The sequence below is a fragment of the Ursus maritimus genome, unplaced genomic scaffold (genome assembly GCF_017311325.1).
Source record: "Ursus maritimus isolate PB19 unplaced genomic scaffold, ASM1731132v1 scaffold_29, whole genome shotgun sequence".
NCBI classification, from domain to species: Eukaryota; Metazoa; Chordata; class Mammalia; order Carnivora; family Ursidae; genus Ursus; species Ursus maritimus.
Genome location: NW_024425452.1, coordinates 33,583,187 through 33,601,366, shown reverse-complemented (window position 1 = coordinate 33,601,366; position 18,180 = coordinate 33,583,187). Strand labels below are relative to the sequence as shown.

Genomic DNA, 18,180 nt, shown 5'->3' with positions numbered 1-18,180 from the left:
TGTTGCCGGCATTGTATTTCTAGTGGAGGGCTGTTATAGACAGCTAAACTGCCAAAAGCCTACAGGATGGACTACTGCCACAACACTCGAGTCTAGAAAAAAATTCACTGATACCTAAATGACTATAAAGTATTCTGCTTTGAAGAAATATAATTGGTCTAATACCAAAAATAATAGCAAACCTTACCTTTTTGTCTTCCCATTCTTTGACCGAGCTGCTCTGCCCACTTGGAAACTGCAACACACCTCCAGTGCTGGCAGATAAGAGTGGAGGTTGAACCTTGCTAAGGATCTTTGAGCAGAGCCTGAGTGAATCTGTGAGTTCAGACAAGTGCAGTGTCTGGAGATGGCTTGTCAGGGCAGAAATCATCCTGAGCAGTAACTGGGGCAAGTGTTCTGTCTGGATTTCAATGTAAGTCTCCTGAAGATGGAAAGTGAAATGACACAAGTTTACATAATGTATAACCCCAAAATTCTATTATTTCTTTTATTTTTAATGTACATAACAAAAGAAAGAATTATACTCATCTGCAATATTTTATAGGTATCATGCTCTTAATTAACATTGTATGCTCATTTTATTACTGACTTACAAAATTTCTATTCCCAAATTCTCAGTTTAAGTACTTCAAGGTATGTATGATAAAATAACCCCAGTTTTATCAGCTATATTACAGAAATTATAGTACTAAAAAAGTGAATACAATCAGTTAAAGACAAAAGACAGGCCGAATGTCATACCTGACACAGCACCCTCATACTTCTAGTAGGCTTCAAAAGGAGAAAGCAAAGAATTGAGGAGAGAAAAGGAGAAAAGATTTCCAACAGTCTTCATTTAATAGAAAGAATTATTAGTGAGTATAAATGCAGCATTAGACCACTATACGGTAAACACTTAAGATTTCAGTAACATGTAGTTATGAAGTATATTCCATGTATTACATAAGACTTATATATGTATTATACATATGTCAGAGGAAAAACACTTGAAAAAACTTAGGGAAAAAAGTTATGCCAAAAGAGAAAAAAATCAATTTAACTTTAAAGATGAAATTTATTTAAAGATAAGGTCTGTCTCCAACAGGAAATATCTGAACTACTGTTATTACACTTCCTCAATACTTTTTTACCAAGGTGGTCTTACCAAAGAAACTATATCCAACAAAAAATCCACCAGTAAGCAGAAATTCGTCAGCTGTAACTCAGATGACTCACTACTATCTCCAGGCCCCATCTGAAGTCTGGCGTGCAATGTCCTCCTAAAAGGACAAAATTCGCTTTATCAAGTATACTACTAAGTGATATGAATATTCATATCATACATACATCGCTTTCTTTTTAATGAGAATCAACACTGGACACACACAATGATGCTCCTGTGAACATCCCCCTGCCCCCAGGACACTGAACTCCGAGTGGAAAATGTCCAAGGAAGATTCCTAAGCTCAAGCTCCCTGGAACCCCAGCCTGTGTGTCCAAGGGCTCTGGGTGCATCTCACTTTCTTGGACTTGTGCCCACTACACATGCCATCTCCTAGTTAAAATGGATTATTTGCTGTTTGATTTATAACCTCAGGGACTTTTATTAATACCAACTTGTCCTCCTGATTTGCTGTCCTCCCTCAACTTCATTCTCTCAAATCCAGAATGTATCCACCCTTCCTGGTTTGAGATCAAACATCATCTTCCTGCAGGAGGCCTCTTCTGATCATTCCTCCAACAAACATTCACTTTAAATCATGTAAGTTCTGTAAGACCATACACTGCCCTACACTCTGAAGACACAAAGAATATGACAGAGTCCTTAGCAAGCAAGAAATATAAACATATAGACAAATAAATATAGCAATGTGGCAGTGTAGGAATTGATTCTGATGGGAGATTTGAGGGAGTCATGGAAGGCTCCTGAAAGTTGGGTCACTTCTCTATAGGATTTCCCAGATGGGCTGGGTGGGGTAGGGGGGAGAATATTTTAGAAGAAATAGCACAAGTGAAGGCTCAGCAGCAAGAGTGAAGGGTCAGGCACTGTGTGTTCAGGGAATAGTACAGAAGGATAAAGAATGGTGGGTGAGTATTTGTGAATGTAGAAAGGAAGGTGGAAGCCCAGGCCAGAACTAGGTGGCAAAAAGATATTCATAATTCCTCATTATTCCTACCACATTTTAATCTATTAAGGTAGCTGTAACTTTTTAAATAAAGATTATTTATTTATTTGAGAGAGAGAGAGAGAGAGAGAAAGAGAACACAAGCAGGGGGGAGGAGCAGAGGGAGAGGGAGAAGCAGACTCCCGCTGAGCAGGGAGCCCAATGCAGGGCTCAGTCCCAGGACCCCGGGATCCTGACCTGAGCCAAAGGCAGAGCTTAACTGACTGAGCCACCCAGGTGCCCCAAGGTATCTGTAACTTTTAATCTAATACTAGGAATAAGCATGTGCATATATTACTGCTCCCATTATAAGGTCTTTGAAGACAGGGACTGTCTTTTTTCCTAAGTGCTCATTATCTGTCAAATGAGTAAGCAAACAACTTTCTAAACCATTACAGGGATTAATGTTTTATATTTTTAAAAGACTTCCAAGATCACACATGCTTCCTTTATGACTACATGTTCCCAAGGCTTGAGAGGTTAATCTGTTCTGAGAGGATCTGGTCTAGAATCCAGAGATTCCACTCAGGTTCACCAGTATTCTTGGGTTTTCAGAGTTTTTAAACTTTATGTCCTAAGAGGTAGAGGGCATTTTTCACTCACCATTTCACTCACCACTGACAATATGGACTAGTTCTAGGATTTAAAAAACACAAGAATGACCAAGGAATTTGTTATTAAAAGTGGGAATCATTTTGGTAAAGTGTGCTGAGGCAACAGCCACAAATTCGGTATTTTCTCTACAACGAAGAAAAACCGGATTACTATAGATTGGAGAGGGAAAATCTTTCATCTATGCTGGTAACTAAATAACTTGTTTTCTAAACTACTGTGCAATTCTAAGATTATATGATCAATGATTCTATGCTCTAGAGTGACATGACAGAGACAGATTATGGTTATTAAATAATAGTTGTCAGTAGTAGAATGTATCTATAAAAGAACATTTTTTTCATTAGACTCAAAAAAATTGGCTTTGGATGCTATTAAATTAAAACAAATGAAACAGTTTAACATACCTACAACATTCTTCAAACCAACGTGCAACGTAATCCCACATATAATAAGGCTCAAAGGAATTAAAAAGAAGGTTGGCAGTTTTAATCAGCTCTGCTGTTTTCTTATTTTCCCTTAGTTTACTAAAAAAGGAAAAGAGAAACAAACAAAAACTAAGAAATATTAACATTTTTTTTCAGAATTAAATTTGAGTGCAATGTTGTCAGGGCAGTACATATTGCTAGGTAGTTGCTAGTACACTTGCCAGCGAGAAAATCGCAACAAATAATTTTCATACCGACACTCTATTACTTTATGTGTACTTTTCCAAATTCAGGTTTTCATAACTCATGTATGATCAAGATCAGAAATAAGCCTATAAGAGAAAATATCTGTGCTTCCAGCAAAAGAAGAGCAAGTTATTTTCGAACTTTTGACTGCCCGTTAATTTGGCATTACATTCTTTTGTTTCCCTTGAAAATTATTACTCTTAGCTGAAAAACAACGAAATAATACTGTAAATGGCCATGATTACAGAAATTCCATCAGGGAAAAAGAACTTATTTCAAGTGGGGGACCTCTGGCCTATTAAGCACCCACCTACCTACCATCTCTTGCCACCCTTCCTAACAGTTAAAACAGTTGTTTTTATATACAGTGAGGTACTATCAATACAGCCAGCATATTATAGCAAAAAGACTAACTGAATATTCTATAGGGCAACACAGATTATCAAGCAGAGTACAGAATGAAATCGAGTACGAGAGCAGTCAATATTAACTTCTCAAACAAGAATTACAAGAATATTTATCAGAAATCAAAACTCTCTTAAAATGTTTTAATATGTAAAACTGTGTTTTAGGAAAGCCCAGGTTATCTCCAAAGCCCAGAAAGGAGACACAAGTGGAATGCAAATTACGTAAAAGAAACTACAGTCTTGAAACCTATGTCATAATGATAGATGAGACTGGAAAACAGGTATGCTGCTGAAAGTAGAGAAGAAATGTAAAGGTAAAACCTTGTGAACATGAATCTACCACTGACTTAGAGAAAAGGATATGCTCATATTACATGACTTTCCCAGGCATTATAAAAATACATATTTATATATATACCTGAAAGAAGAAATAATCATAACTTGAAAAAAAATTGTTGAAAGAACACCTGGTAGCCTTTGATTCATTTCACTCCGTGTTCAATCTTTTTCTGAACTATGATTTGGTCTCCTGAGTGTGCCAAGTAACCAAGAGGCACAACCCCATGCAAACAATCAGGACTTGTACCAAGCAAGAAATAACTTCCATTCCTGACATGTGGCAGTTCACCTCTTCTGAGTTTGGAAAGTGTGAATAAGTTCCCTGGAATCTGTATCTTCACATTAACTGCTAAACTTTAGTATTCTAACCAGACAGACTGAGAACCAACCCTGGAATGTGCTGGTTCTACTATATAGTAGTCAGGAGGTAAATGCCTATTTGAAAGATCAGCACAGTTAATTATGAGAGTTCATACTGCCAAAATACAGTAATATTTACAATCAGATCTACTCATGCAGAACACAAATTTCACAGAGCAGTCTCTACTTCATGAATATCAATAAATGAGGACATCTTTCTATCATGCTTAGGTTTTTTTTTTTTTTTTTAAGATGTTTTATTTATTTACTTGAGAGAGAGAGTGAGACAGCCAGCGAGAGAGGGAACACAGCAGGGGGAGTGGGAGAGGAAGAAGCAGGCTCCTGGCGGAAGAGCCTGGCGTGGGGCTCTATTCCAGAATCCCGGGATCACGCCCTGAGCTGAAGGCAGACACCCAACAACTAGCCGCCAGGCGCCCCAAATGCTTAGGTTTTTGATAACCCACCTGCTTAACTGAGCATGATCCTTGCTGAAGGGTGGCTCCATCTGAAGATCCAGTTCTGCTTTGCACTGAGAATATAATGTTCTAAATACTTCAATTAGGACATCTTCCAGAATTACAGGTCCTAAAATTAATAGACATATTAAAGACAATAATTAATTAGCATTGACAAATCAGGATTATTTACAAATTGGCCTGATCATGGGATGCTTTAAAACAAGTATTTTGAAAAAAATTTTTTTCTGGAAGCTATACTAAACTTCGTATTTTAAGCTGAACAAGTGTTTATTTAACAATAGGTTGACATAATAAAAATTACAAAATCAAGGAAGTGTGCTTTGGCAGTTAATAGGAATATCCTTAGAAAAGTTATTTATTTCTCTGAGTTTTCGTTTCCTCACGTAGAATGAGGATAATACCGAACTTACAGGGTTGTTAGAGGATTGGGAAAAAAATATTTGTAAGGTGGGAAAGCACAGTTCCCAGAATATAATGAGTATTCAATAAATACTTATACTACTACTACTATTATTTTAAATGATATAAAAATGCACAAGGCAAATTTTACTACAACAGACGCTAATCTCCTTAAAAAAAAAATCTCTGAGCTTCATCTATTATCATGCAAGAGCTAAAATAAGTTCTCAAAGCCACTGATGCAACTCAAGTTATTTTTATATTTAAAATTTTTCTTTTTTAATAGTTGTTAAGAAGACATGCATATTTGCTAAAACATCTGCATGTAATTTAATAAAATTACACTCTTTATTATTTCATTTTATTGTTTCTAATATTTTTGGTTTTTCTCAAATTTTGTCTCAGGTGCCATAACTCACTTCCCAATAGATCTAATATCTGGGAAATATACAATGAAGATAGGGAAAATACATAAAACAAGGACGATATGGGGAATCAACCTGAGGGAGAGAACCCTGATATTTTTGCTCGAGTCCTTGAATTTTGTGAACTCTAAGACAGATAGTCATGACAGATCATAAATGCTTCAGTAACTTAATCAGGATTAAGAAAAACTTAGATAGTATCTTTAAAATGACTCCTCCATTACACATATAGTATAAGGTAAAATATATAGCGTATATATATATAGTACATATATAGTACAAGGTAAAATATGAGAACATATGGGTTGGATGTATACATGTCTATCTTCTTAAAATTTTAGGTAAGAAATTGTTGAGAACCTGTATTTGAAGGCCACCTCAAAATATAGCAATTTCTCTATGTAATGACTCTTATTTTTACTATGAAACAGTACAAAACAACCACACATGACCTTATGCCCTAGGACAATATGTATTACCTAGCTCAGGTTTGTCAAGTAAACTGATTAAAATACGAAAAGGTTTTAGATCCTGCATTAAAGTGCTCTCTTCTCCAAATCCATTCACTTGTAAGATCCCCACCATTGCCTTTAAAAAAGAAAAAGTATATTAGTCATTTAAATAAACAGATGCAAAGACTTTTTTCTTAAGAAAAAATTTAAATATGACCATAATGGAGATTTACATTTATTGCTTTTCTGAAGTTCTTTCACTGCAGTTAGCTTTTTCCCCCTCCTAAGGGGAAAAAAAAGTTACATTCATCCATCTTGAGGGGAAAAAAGAGTGCTTATATTTTCTCTAGAAAAAAAGTGGAAAAGTTAAAAAAAATCTAGAAAAATAAATTCATGCGTTATTTTGACGTTTTGCCTAAAAGATAAAAATGTTTCTATTTAATATCCTCATCAACAGGCCCTAAAGTATGGCACAGTACCATGACAGTGTCTGCTACTATGCAATTGTCTTCCCACTGGTAACTCAAAACTGTATTCTTACAACCTCACTCATTTAAAAATGCTTCAGATACCATGTATTTTCTGTTTGTTATGAGTTATTTTGAATATCTCATAATTAAAGTAAAAATAACATAAAACTATGGCTCATTTTAACCTTTCCATTACAAAAGTAATTTACCACATTCAGATTCCTCTTGCAACCCAAATTTCCATGAGGCTTCAGAGGAAATAACACAGGTCCTAGCTCATTTTTGGAAGAGCTCCAATTCATAAGGCAGACAGGTGAGAAGATGAAATTATGTATTAATAAAGTCATGAGAACAAAGTAAGAAAAAATCTCTGGACTTATAGAGAGGTGAGTCTATCTTAAGATGACTTACTCATTTTATTGTAATCGTTTGCTTGTTACAGTCGTTCTTAGGGTATTTGTGAGCCTTGTCTCCACCCTTCGACAATGAACTAATTCAGTTAAGGCAGGACCTTGTCTTACACTTGTCGAGTAACTCCACCAATCAGGGAGCAGCCAAAAAATAAAGTGAAAGCATTCATTACCTGGACCAACAATTCTTTTGAAAAGGTAGTGAGATAGTAAGTGGCATGTTCTTCAGGGTTACTGTGTCTCGTGCTTCTGGGTCCTATGATAGCACCGTTGTTATCAAAACCTCCATGGAAACAAACAGCAAAATAAATTAAAATGCAATTCTCAGAATGTTGTTCACTAAATACCAAAGCAGCAAATATCTCAAAAACAGAACCACTTACCAGTTAGCAGCCCAATCAATGTCAGCAAGAGAGATCATTTTAGATAGTTTAATAAAGGGAAACCAATTCAATACGTAAGTATCATAATAGTCTTCCAGCATTATCCTGTATTTTTTTTTTTTCCAATCTTACGAAGAGTGAAATAACTGAAGATTCAGAAACTCCAAGATACGTTATATTGTATCTTTTCACTCTGGGCAGTAAGGAGTTGTGAAGACAGGCCAAACACTCACAAAAAGTATGGAAGAACAAAGAACTTACTGCTTGAGTGGGAGACTGGTAAGGAATCGTGTGCAGGACAATAGTAATTGTTCTGATTCCTTTGATGACTACAAAGTTTTGGAAATTATGTTATTATTTTGGTTATTAATTTACCTTTCTTTGTCTACATACTCACAGTATAACAGCCTTAATTTCAAAGAAGAAAAAAATCTTGTCAAAGGAAACACGACTCATGGGTTAAAAAAGCCTCTACTGTTAAGAGGATTTTGAAATTTCGTCATGTAATTTATTAATACTATTTATATTTTTCTTGTCTATTTAAGCAGACTGAGTTTCTTCACTTAGGACACACACCACTTGATAATACCTAGTACGGCAATTTCCTTCTGTCTTTCTTCGCCTAAGATGGTACACATCAAAGACCTACCCAGAAGCCACGCATAAAGCCTCCGGTTCAGGGACATGTCCCTCCTCAGTACTACGTGAAGGGCTGCTGACAAGATCCTGATCATATCTGGTCGAGTGGCCTGAAAAAGTCAGAAATGTGGTTTTACTTCATCACATACAAAAACACATTCCTTTCTTTCCTCTTTAAAAAAATCCCACCGTGCAATATTCTCAGAATGTTAGGGCTTAGGAGGTAGTTTCATATAGGACTCATTTGACTTTTCAAACACAGGAATGATCATTTCCATTTTACAGATTAGGAAACAGTAAGAAAAGGTAACACAGCTACTTAGTTGCATGACTCGATTATTTTAATCTCTAGGTTAAAGTGCTTTATCCTACCTAATATTAGCAAGATCTGACATAAAACAAAAAAAATGGAGCAAAATGCAACAGATTCAAAAAACATATGCTTTTGGTCTTTCACGTGCACAGTGGTATCAACTGGCGCTAAGTACGCTGGCGCTCACTATCTTCATCAACTCCAAGTCCTTCATTTCCTGACCTTTTAAACATTTTTATCTTGTAGTATTTCAAACATATAGAAAAAACAATATAATGAATGCTTTTTGTACCCAGATACAGCTTTAACACATCTTTTTTTTTTTTCATTTTACTTCAGATCCTCTAAAGAGAAAATTCATTTTTCCCTTGCCTTTCCTAATAGCTTTAATTAGATGTTCAAAAAGTGATTTCCTAATGAAGGTCTGGTTTTAGCTAAGAGAGGTGACGTTAAAAGAAAAATAAAAGGCAGGCAGCTAATTAAACAGCTGTTAATTTTAAGAATATTACTAGATAATCACTTTAGAATAGACTCTTGGAATCTGAGCATTAGAAGGTAATATGGAAATCATCTAGTCTAAAAATATCATTCTAGAATAAAAAACCAGAGCCTCACAGGGCCTAAGTACTTAACCAAATTCAAATACCTGGTTAGTGCCTCACATGAATAGAGACCTCTTTAAAAAAAAATTATTAATTGTAATTTTTATTTTTTTGGGAACAGACTTGTTAAACATAGACTTGTTAACTTTTCACTATACTGTGCTTCTTCACAGTCCTGGCAAAGGATGCACCCAGCCTGTTTGTTTTAAAGGAATCTTAGAAATTTAATTGAGATGTTGCAGAACACAGATCATCAATAGCTGAAAAATTATGGTCCCTCATCTGAACACAGACGCCTTTTATTACTCTAAGCAATCTCAAAGTGTGGTTCCTGAACTCCTGGGGATTTCTGAGACCCTGGGACCTGAGCAGGTCCGCAAGGTAAAACACTATATTCATGACAATACCAAGACGCTCCCTGCCTTCTGAGCTGCGCTCACATTTGCTCCGATCAGCAGTACTGCGGAAGCCTGCCAGTGCCCAAGCACGAACAGAAGCAGTACAGCACGGCATTGACCAGACTCGGAGTCGGGGGATTTTCTACTGCCATGTACTTACAGTAAAATTAAAAACAACAACAAAAAAAGCCAGTTGAATGTTGTTAGTGAAGCAGAAAAAAGTTTATTAAATATTAGCCCCTGCACACAAGTCTTTTAATATTGCGTAATGAAATGGGGAGTAAACACAAAACACCTCTGATATTAAATGACGAATGTCTTGAGGAAAAGCACCTGTCTGACCATTTGAATTGCGAGCTGTACTACTCATTTTGTTGTTGTTGTTGTTGTTTTACCAAATACCACTTTTACCTGAAAGAGGGACTGATACAAACTATGATTACTCATGCTTGAACGCCTGGCAGATTATTTTCTCAAAAATAAAGTGAGACTGTCACTTCAAGAACAATATTCATCATTACAGATAATAAATTTTGAGCTTCCAAGAGAAAATTAGAATTGTTTTTAAGGTTTTATTTTTAAGTAATATCGACACCCAACATGGGGCTCATCGAACTTAACAACCCCAAGATCAAGAGTCACATGCTCTACCAACTGAGCCACCCCAAGAAAATTAGGATTTTAGAAAACCTGTATTTGGCTTCAAACAGTATATACTGAATTTAATTAAACTGGCTTGGGGGCGCCTGGGTGGCGCAGTCATTAAGCGTCTGCCTCCGGCTCAGGGCGTGATCCCGGTGCTCTGGGATCGAGCCCCACATCGGGCTCCTCCACTGGGAGCCTGCTTCTCCCTCTCCCACTCCCCCTGCTTGTGTTCCCTCTCTCGCTGGTTGTCTCTCTCTCTCTGTCAAATAAATAAACAAAATCTTAAAAATAAATAAATAAACAAACAAACAAACAAACTGGCTTGAAAGCTTCTCAATACCTAAAAAGCTTTACCGATAAAATCGATGGTGGTAGTAAGCACTGTGATAGTTTGTTATTGTGCTAACTTCTGGAAGATCTGCATAATTCGGTAAACTAATATTTTCCAAATAACCAAGCATGATGTTACGAAAGCATCTTTGGGAGAGCCTGGGTGGCTCAACTGGTTGAGCGACTGACTCTTAAGCTCAGCTCAGCTCTTGATCTCAGCATCCTCAGTTCAAGGCCCAGGACATGACATCCCCAGCAAAAAACAAACAAAACCTTGTTTGGGTAAAGGATGTATTCAAAGTACCAGACAGATCAGATTTTCATGAAGCAGAATATGAGAAGTTTGTTAATTTGGTTTCAGAGTCCATATTGTAATTAATTTTTTTAAAACTACGGCTTAGTGAGTTTTGGTGTAGTATCAAAGAAGAATATGCGGTTTTAACAACAACAAAAGACTGCTGGGACTCTCCTCCCTTTTCCAATTACGTATCAGTGAGATATTTCTTCCATATACTTCAACCAAAAGAAAAAAATCACAACAGATTGAATAGAGAAGCAAATACAAGCATTCTGCTCTGCACTATTAAACCGGTCACTAAACAAATTTGTGGAAAAATAAAACAATGCTACCCTATTCACCAATTTTTTTTAATGTGTTGGCAAAGAGTTACTTTCATAAAATGTTATTTATACTAATGTAACTTTGTTACTGTTATTTTTAAATGAATTAGTAAATATTAAAAAAATCTGTCATTTTTAATTTCTAATATGATATAGATAGATCTAACTTACATAAGCAAAAGATTGTTTTTTGGATCCTCAGTATTTTTTTTAAAGATGCATTTATTTTACAGAGAAAGAGCAGGCACATGTGCATGCGAGCATATGGGGGGGGAAGGGGCAGATGGAGAGAGAATCCTCAAGCAGACTCCCTGCTGAGTGGGGAGCCCAATACAAGGCTCGATTCCAGGATCTTGAGATCATGACTTGAGCCAACATCAAGAGTTGGACACTTAACCAACTGAGCCACCCTGGTGACCCAGGATCCACCCTTCCATCCTTCCCTTCCTTTCCCCCTTCCTTTCCTTCCTACCTTCCTCCTGCCCTCCCTTCCTTCTTTTATTTTTGGGGGCGGGGGGAGAAAGCCTGAGCATGTGTACACATATGAGCAGGGAGAGGGAGAAGAAGACTCCCCACTGAGCAGGAAGTCTGACATGGGGCTCAATCCCAGGACCCTGGGGTCATGACCTGAGCTAAAGGCAGATGCTTAACCAACTGAGCCACCCAGGCGCCCCAGGATTCTCAATATTTTTAAAGAGAGTAATTGCATCCTAAAACCAAAGCATTTGAGAACTGCTGATCTATCTAACATCAGATATGAAGACTACAGATATTTTCATAAAATCTTGAAAAGTAATAATGTGTTGGGCACCTGGGATCAAGCCCCCTGTCCAGCTCCATGCTCAGGGGGGAGTCTTCTTCCCACCTTCTCCCTTTCCTTCTGCACGTGTGCTTGCTCTCCCTCTCTCCAAGTAAATTAAAAAAAAAATTTTTTTTAAATTACTAATGTCTTCCAATCTTATTTTGGAAAAAAAACAAAAAAAAAACCTACTTAAAAAAAAAGATTTATTTTAGAGAGCAAGCAAGTGCATATGTGTGTGTGGTGGGGGAGGGAGAGAGGAAGGGGGAGAGAAGCAGACTCCCTGCTAAGTGTGGGGAATGACACTGACTCCATCTTATGTCTCTGAGATCATGACCTGAGCTGAAATCAAGAGTCAGTTGCTTAACTAACTGAGCCACCCATGTGCCCTCCCCTCCCCAAACTACTCTTAATTGCTGTTGACATTACCACATATGTCTATTATGGAAAAGTATTCTCACTTAAAGGTATAAGTATTAGAAATTAGGGTCAACTTTCCATGAAATAAGTAAGAGAGTCTAAGAACCCATTAACTGCTGAAGCTATTAACAGCAATCATTTTTGGAACAATGTAATGAAGTCTAAGTTACGGTCACAATCAAGATTTGCTTTAAATTTATATATATGCAAGATATGGAAAGAGGAAAAGTGGGGAACAAAGATGATTTTGTCTTCATCCATAGTCTCAGGTAATCTAAAAATCTAGTACAGTAATGGGGGAAATATTATAATTGAGTCTGAGTAGGGTATGTATTTAAAAAAAAATTAAACACAGCTACTGGTTTTATAATACAAATTATAAAAGCTAAGGCTTCAGAAGATCTTCTTGGCTGGTAGGAATATAGAGGTGGTACAGTGAGAAAGTACTGATGGAAATTCAGTTAAACAAAGGTTGAAAAACACTGGTCTAATGAGATAACAAATTAAGTTCTTCCCAATTTAAGTCTACCATGATGTAAATCCCTCAGATCTTGTTGAGTCACCTAATTAGTATACTAAAGGACTAATAATGTTGAATGCTTAAGAGTAAAGGTCAAAACATTTTTTTCAATAAAGACCCAGGTGATAAATACTTTAGGCTTTTGAGCCATATACATTACTTTAGCACATTCTTTGTTTTCTTTTATAAGTCTTTAAAAAAGTCAAACTCATTACTACCTGATGAACTGTTTGCCCACCCCTGTACTGCTAAGTTTAGACTACACTGATGTCCCACCAGGTGTTTCTGTGAAAAGCCAGAGGCAGAATAAAAGCCTCTGGCTTAAGGATGGAAAATCTCAAAAACGGAAACTGGGGGCAGTTTATGACCTTATTAGGGACAATACAGGCAATGAAGTGTAAAATTCTTCAATTATTAATAATTCAACTTCAAACTGAATAAAGTAATAAAGAAAAATGTGAGCATGATAGATCATAATGAAAATTCACTATTTACTAACCATAGTTCTTACAAAAACCCAAAATAATAATCTTTTCCGCTAATGATTTTTTAGAACTAAACATCCTTTTCCAAGGAAGAAATTCTCCATCTTATTAATTTTGTTCTTCCATTCGGAGTGTTCACATACTGGTGTTCTACATAACTCCTCATCAAAGTTTAGAACTCAAAAGAATTCAGACCACCTCTTTAAAAATGAAGACATTGATTAAATCTCCAACAATGAAACACTTCACTCATGATTTGTTAACTGTTCTCATTTGTAATAAAAGTACTAGAGAACGTCACGGTGACTGAATATTTGGCTTTCATACAGCCAACTCTGTTGAGGGTGTGACACACATCACCAAATCACCAAACCAAGAAAAGGTAAGTTACATCAGGACAGGGATAACAGCTGGGTAGAAGACCTGAGTCTCAGAGTCCTGCCTCACTCAGAGCTAGCAATGATTATCTCCCGTTTTTATAGGTTAGAACTTTTTTTTTTTAAGATTTTATTTATTTATTTATTTATTTATTTATTTATTTATTCAACAGAGATAGAGACAGCCAGCGAGAGAGGGAACACAAGTAGAGGGAGTGGGAGAGGAAGAAGCAGGCTCATAGCGGAGGAGCCTGATGTGGGGCTGGATCCCAGAATGCCGGGATCACGCCCTGAGCCAAAGGCAGACGCTTAACCGCTGTGCCACCCAGGTGCCCCTATAGGTTAGAACTTTTATTAAAAGTATGAAATAATCTATTTCAATTTCCATGTTCTTATGCAAATCAATAAAACCTTTTTTTGTTTTGTTTTTCAAAATTTCCACAAATTTTGCTCCTTAAAAAAAAGAAATTGTTCAGGGCACCCAAGTGGCTCAGTTGGTTAAGTGTCTGACTCTTGATATCAGCTCAGGTCTTGATCTCAGGGTTGTGAATTCAAGCCCTGCATGTATTGTATGTGGTATGTATTATACTTACCAGTTCATAAAACAAAAGAATTTAACTTAAATTCAACTTAAAAAATAACTACACATCAGGAATCTATGATTTTCCAAAGAATTCCTTATATTAATACCATTATTAATGTTTTACCTGACTCATGTGGAATGGAAAACAGAAGAGTATGAGGTCCAGTGTGCTTCTCTGTACAAGTACACTTGAGTCCTGCACCGAAGTACTTACTGCTTCTACCTGAAATAAGAGAGCCTTTAGTATCTCTTGCCTGTTACACTTGGAAAGATTTACCATTACCATGCAAATGGAATGCTTCATTTTCTCCAATAGATAGAAGTATGCTTCTCAGTTTCTTGTCACTAATTAAATGTATTTACTTTATTTTGAATAGGTAAATATATTATGATGGTTTAAAAAAAAATGAAGGCACACAAAAGAGTATATACAGCAAAAAGTTCTCTTCCGTATTTGTCTCCTAACCATTCAATTTCCTTTCTGCATGCAACCAGTATAACTAGTGAATATTTTCTACAAATATTAAGTAAATAAAAACACACATGCATATACCCCAAATTTTGCCTTTTTCTTTTAACAATATATTTTGGATATCTTTCCTTAACACTAAAGAGCTTCATTATTTTTTTATGGCTAAAGAAATACTCTATTTCACAGATGAACCCTAATTTTTAAATAGGCCCCTAATAATAGATATTTATGCGGTCTGTAAATATTTACTATTGTAAATAATGCTGCAATATACAGATGTACAAGTAGTTTATAGGATTAATCCCTTAAAGTAGAACTGCTGGGTCTTGGGATATATCATTTGCAATATAAATAATACAGTGCATTTCCTTAAGCTTATATATATTTATAGTCCCACCAGCTTTGTGTGACAATTTCTGTTTTTTCCATGTTTACCCATGTGTTTTTTTTTTTCATTTTTGCCAATATAATATATGAAAATTGATATCCTGGTTAAATTTTTATTTCTATCGTAAGTAATGTTGAGCATCTTTTCATGTGTTTGAGTTATTTTTACTTCCTTTAGGTTATCTGTTCAAACCCATTTTTCTACTTGATTATTAATATTTGCCTATTTATTTATAGTAGCTCTTGAATAATATGGAGGGTAGTCCTTTGTGATGTGTTACAAATAGTTTTCCAATTATGACGTTTGTGTTTTTAAAGAAATAAAAAAGTGACTTGCTTAAAATTTCCATTAAGTTATTAAAAGGAAATGTAATAATTCCATTTAAAAATTTTAAAATCTGCATAAAAATGGTATAGTCATTTTGGAAAATAGTTTGGCGGTTTCTTACAAATTTAAACATACACTAAAAGAAGATATAGGAATAACTGTTTGTGATCTTGGATTAGAATCAATTTTAGGTAATATCTAATACCAGACAAAAGATAAAAATGGCACAAATGACAAAAGATAAAACAGATAAATTGGACTTGATCAAAATTAAAATTTTCCTGCTTCAAAGGACAATATTAAGAAAGTAAGAAGGTAAGTCCATAGCATGGGAGAAAATATTTTTAAATCATATATACAAGGGTTTAATATCCACACTATGTAAAGAACTCCTGCAATTCAACAACAAAAAGAGAAATAACACCATTTAAATAATGGGCAAAGAATCTGAAGAAATATGTCTCCAAAGAAGATATAAAATGACAATAACCACAAGAAAATATGTTCAATGTCATTAGGGAAATGCAAATCAAAACTACAATGAAATATTTTACACCTGCTAACGTGTCTATTATAAAAAGACAATAACAGGTGTTAAAAAGGATTTGAAGAAATGGGAACCCTCGTATGTTGCTGATGGAAATGTAAATTGGTGCAGTTTGGAAAACAGTTTGCCAGTTCCTCAAAAAGTTAAACCCAGAGATAACATATGACCCAGCAATTCCACTACTCAATGAAGTGAAAACCTATGCCGACAAAAAACTTACACATGAACGTTCAGAGCGTTATTCATAATAGCCAAAAAAATTATCTGATGGACAAATAAAATGTGGTATTACCCATACAATGCACTATTACTCAACCATAAAAAGTAATGAAGTATTGACACTAGCTTCAACAAAGATGAGTATTAAAAATATTGACAAGTGAAAGAAGTCATTCATAAAAGGCTATATATTGTATAACTGCATTTGTATGAAATGTTCAGAATAGGCAAATATATAGGAGCAGAAAGATTAGTGGTTGCCAGGGGCAGGAGTGAGGGGAAAAAAGTGGTGTGATTAATGACTATGGGGCTTCTTTTTGAGGTGATGAAAATGTTCTAAAAATAGACAGTGATAACTACACAACTTTGTGAATATACTAAAAAACCAATGAACTACACAATTCCAAAGGATAAATATTATGGTATGTGAATTGTATCTCAATAACGCTGTTATTTAAAAAAAGGTAAATGTTACCTTTTACCATATGAACAGGAATCCTACCCTAGGTATTTCCCCAAGAAATAAAAACATACGTCTCCACAAACAACCGTATGCAACTGCTTACAGCAGCCTTATTCATTATTGCCCAAACCAGAAACAAACATTCACTAACTGGTGAATGAATAAACAAGTCGCAGTACATTCATGCAATATGATACTACGCAGCAATGTAAGGAACAGACCACTGATATGTGCAAACACATGGATGAATCTCCAATGTGTTCCACAAAGCCAAAGAAACCAGACTTAATGGCTGATACTGCATGATTCCATTTACATCACATTCTGGAAAAAGTACAACTACAGGAACAGAAATCAGACCACTGTTTGCAAGGGCCTGGGAGTGTAGGGTAAGAGAAGTAACTACAAAGGGGCCCAGAAGAACCTTTTGAAGTGATGTAAATAGTCTTTATTTTGATTATAGTATTGGTTACTTGACTATAGGCATTTGTCAAATTCATACAACTGTACACACAAGATGTTATTTTCAGTGTATGTTAATTATAGTTTAATAAATGTAATCAAAAATCTGCATAAAAAATCTCAGTCATTTCATAATCGTATGGGGAAAAAGTACAGGATGATTAACCATAATTAAAAAAAAAACAACTTTTCATAGTGACCTTTGAGGGTTTCTTTGTTTACTCCTTGCTAATTTTCACAGTATTGCACTCTACAGAGATAAAAAGTTTCCTTCTGTTCTTAATCTAGAAATTAAAAAGTATAAGCAATCAATGTGATTTTCGGGTACTATCTTTTACCATCTCCTTTGGTACTGCATCTCCTTGTACAAATTCCACACAGAATCTGGCTGTCACTCTATCGAAAATCCATCTTTCCTATAATGAAAGCTATGATTGAAGAGAAGGTCCCCTTTGGAACGATATAATTAATGTGACTATGTTAACAGTGGTTGATCAGTTAGCAAGATGGTAATAAAGACCATTTATTTGCTTGAGAAACAGCTGGAGATAAGATATAACCTACAATTCCTTTTCCATGAAAAAACTATTTTGAAGCTTTTAAAAACAATAATCAATGACAAATTTGGTCTTTAAGTGTCCTTGATGGAAAATGTAAGTTCCATGAAAACAGGAATTCTGTTTGGGTCACAATTCTCACTATCTGTCTGGAATAGTGTGCCCGGCTCTGAAGAACTATGTTACGTGAGCAACCATGCATAGACGTACCATTAGCTCAATGTCACTGCCAATTATATACAGTTGATCTTCCATGGAAAGCTTCCTGTTCAAATGGGCAAGAACGTATGTGATTCCTGGTAACCGCACAGCAGGACTGGTGAGGAGACTACCCCAGAGGGCACTGTAGAAGGCTGACTGGTCCACTGCAGCAGCAACCTTTTCCAACAAGGTGTTTGTTCTGAGGTACAAAACAAAGTGGCTTAAGAAGACAAGCATTTAGTTTCACGTTGTTAAGAA

At 35.7% G+C, this 18,180-nt stretch overlaps 1 protein-coding gene across 1 annotated transcript in view; it reads right to left on the bottom strand.

Annotated features, from left to right (window-relative positions):
* Window positions 1–18,180, bottom strand: part of DOP1A (DOP1 leucine zipper like protein A) — a 104,015-nt gene that overhangs the window by 39,413 nt on the left and 46,422 nt on the right. Inside the window, exons 5-13 of the mRNA XM_040643702.1 lie at window positions 17,932–18,121; window positions 14,411–14,509; window positions 8,204–8,303; window positions 7,345–7,454; window positions 6,319–6,427; window positions 5,001–5,121; window positions 3,164–3,283; window positions 1,145–1,259; window positions 188–421 (exon numbers count right to left, since the gene is read on the bottom strand). Coding sequence (XP_040499636.1) covers window positions 188–421; window positions 1,145–1,259; window positions 3,164–3,283; window positions 5,001–5,121; window positions 6,319–6,427; window positions 7,345–7,454; window positions 8,204–8,303; window positions 14,411–14,509; window positions 17,932–18,121 — 1,198 coding nt within the window. The remainder of the gene's footprint in view (window positions 1–187; window positions 422–1,144; window positions 1,260–3,163; window positions 3,284–5,000; window positions 5,122–6,318; window positions 6,428–7,344; window positions 7,455–8,203; window positions 8,304–14,410; window positions 14,510–17,931; window positions 18,122–18,180) is intronic.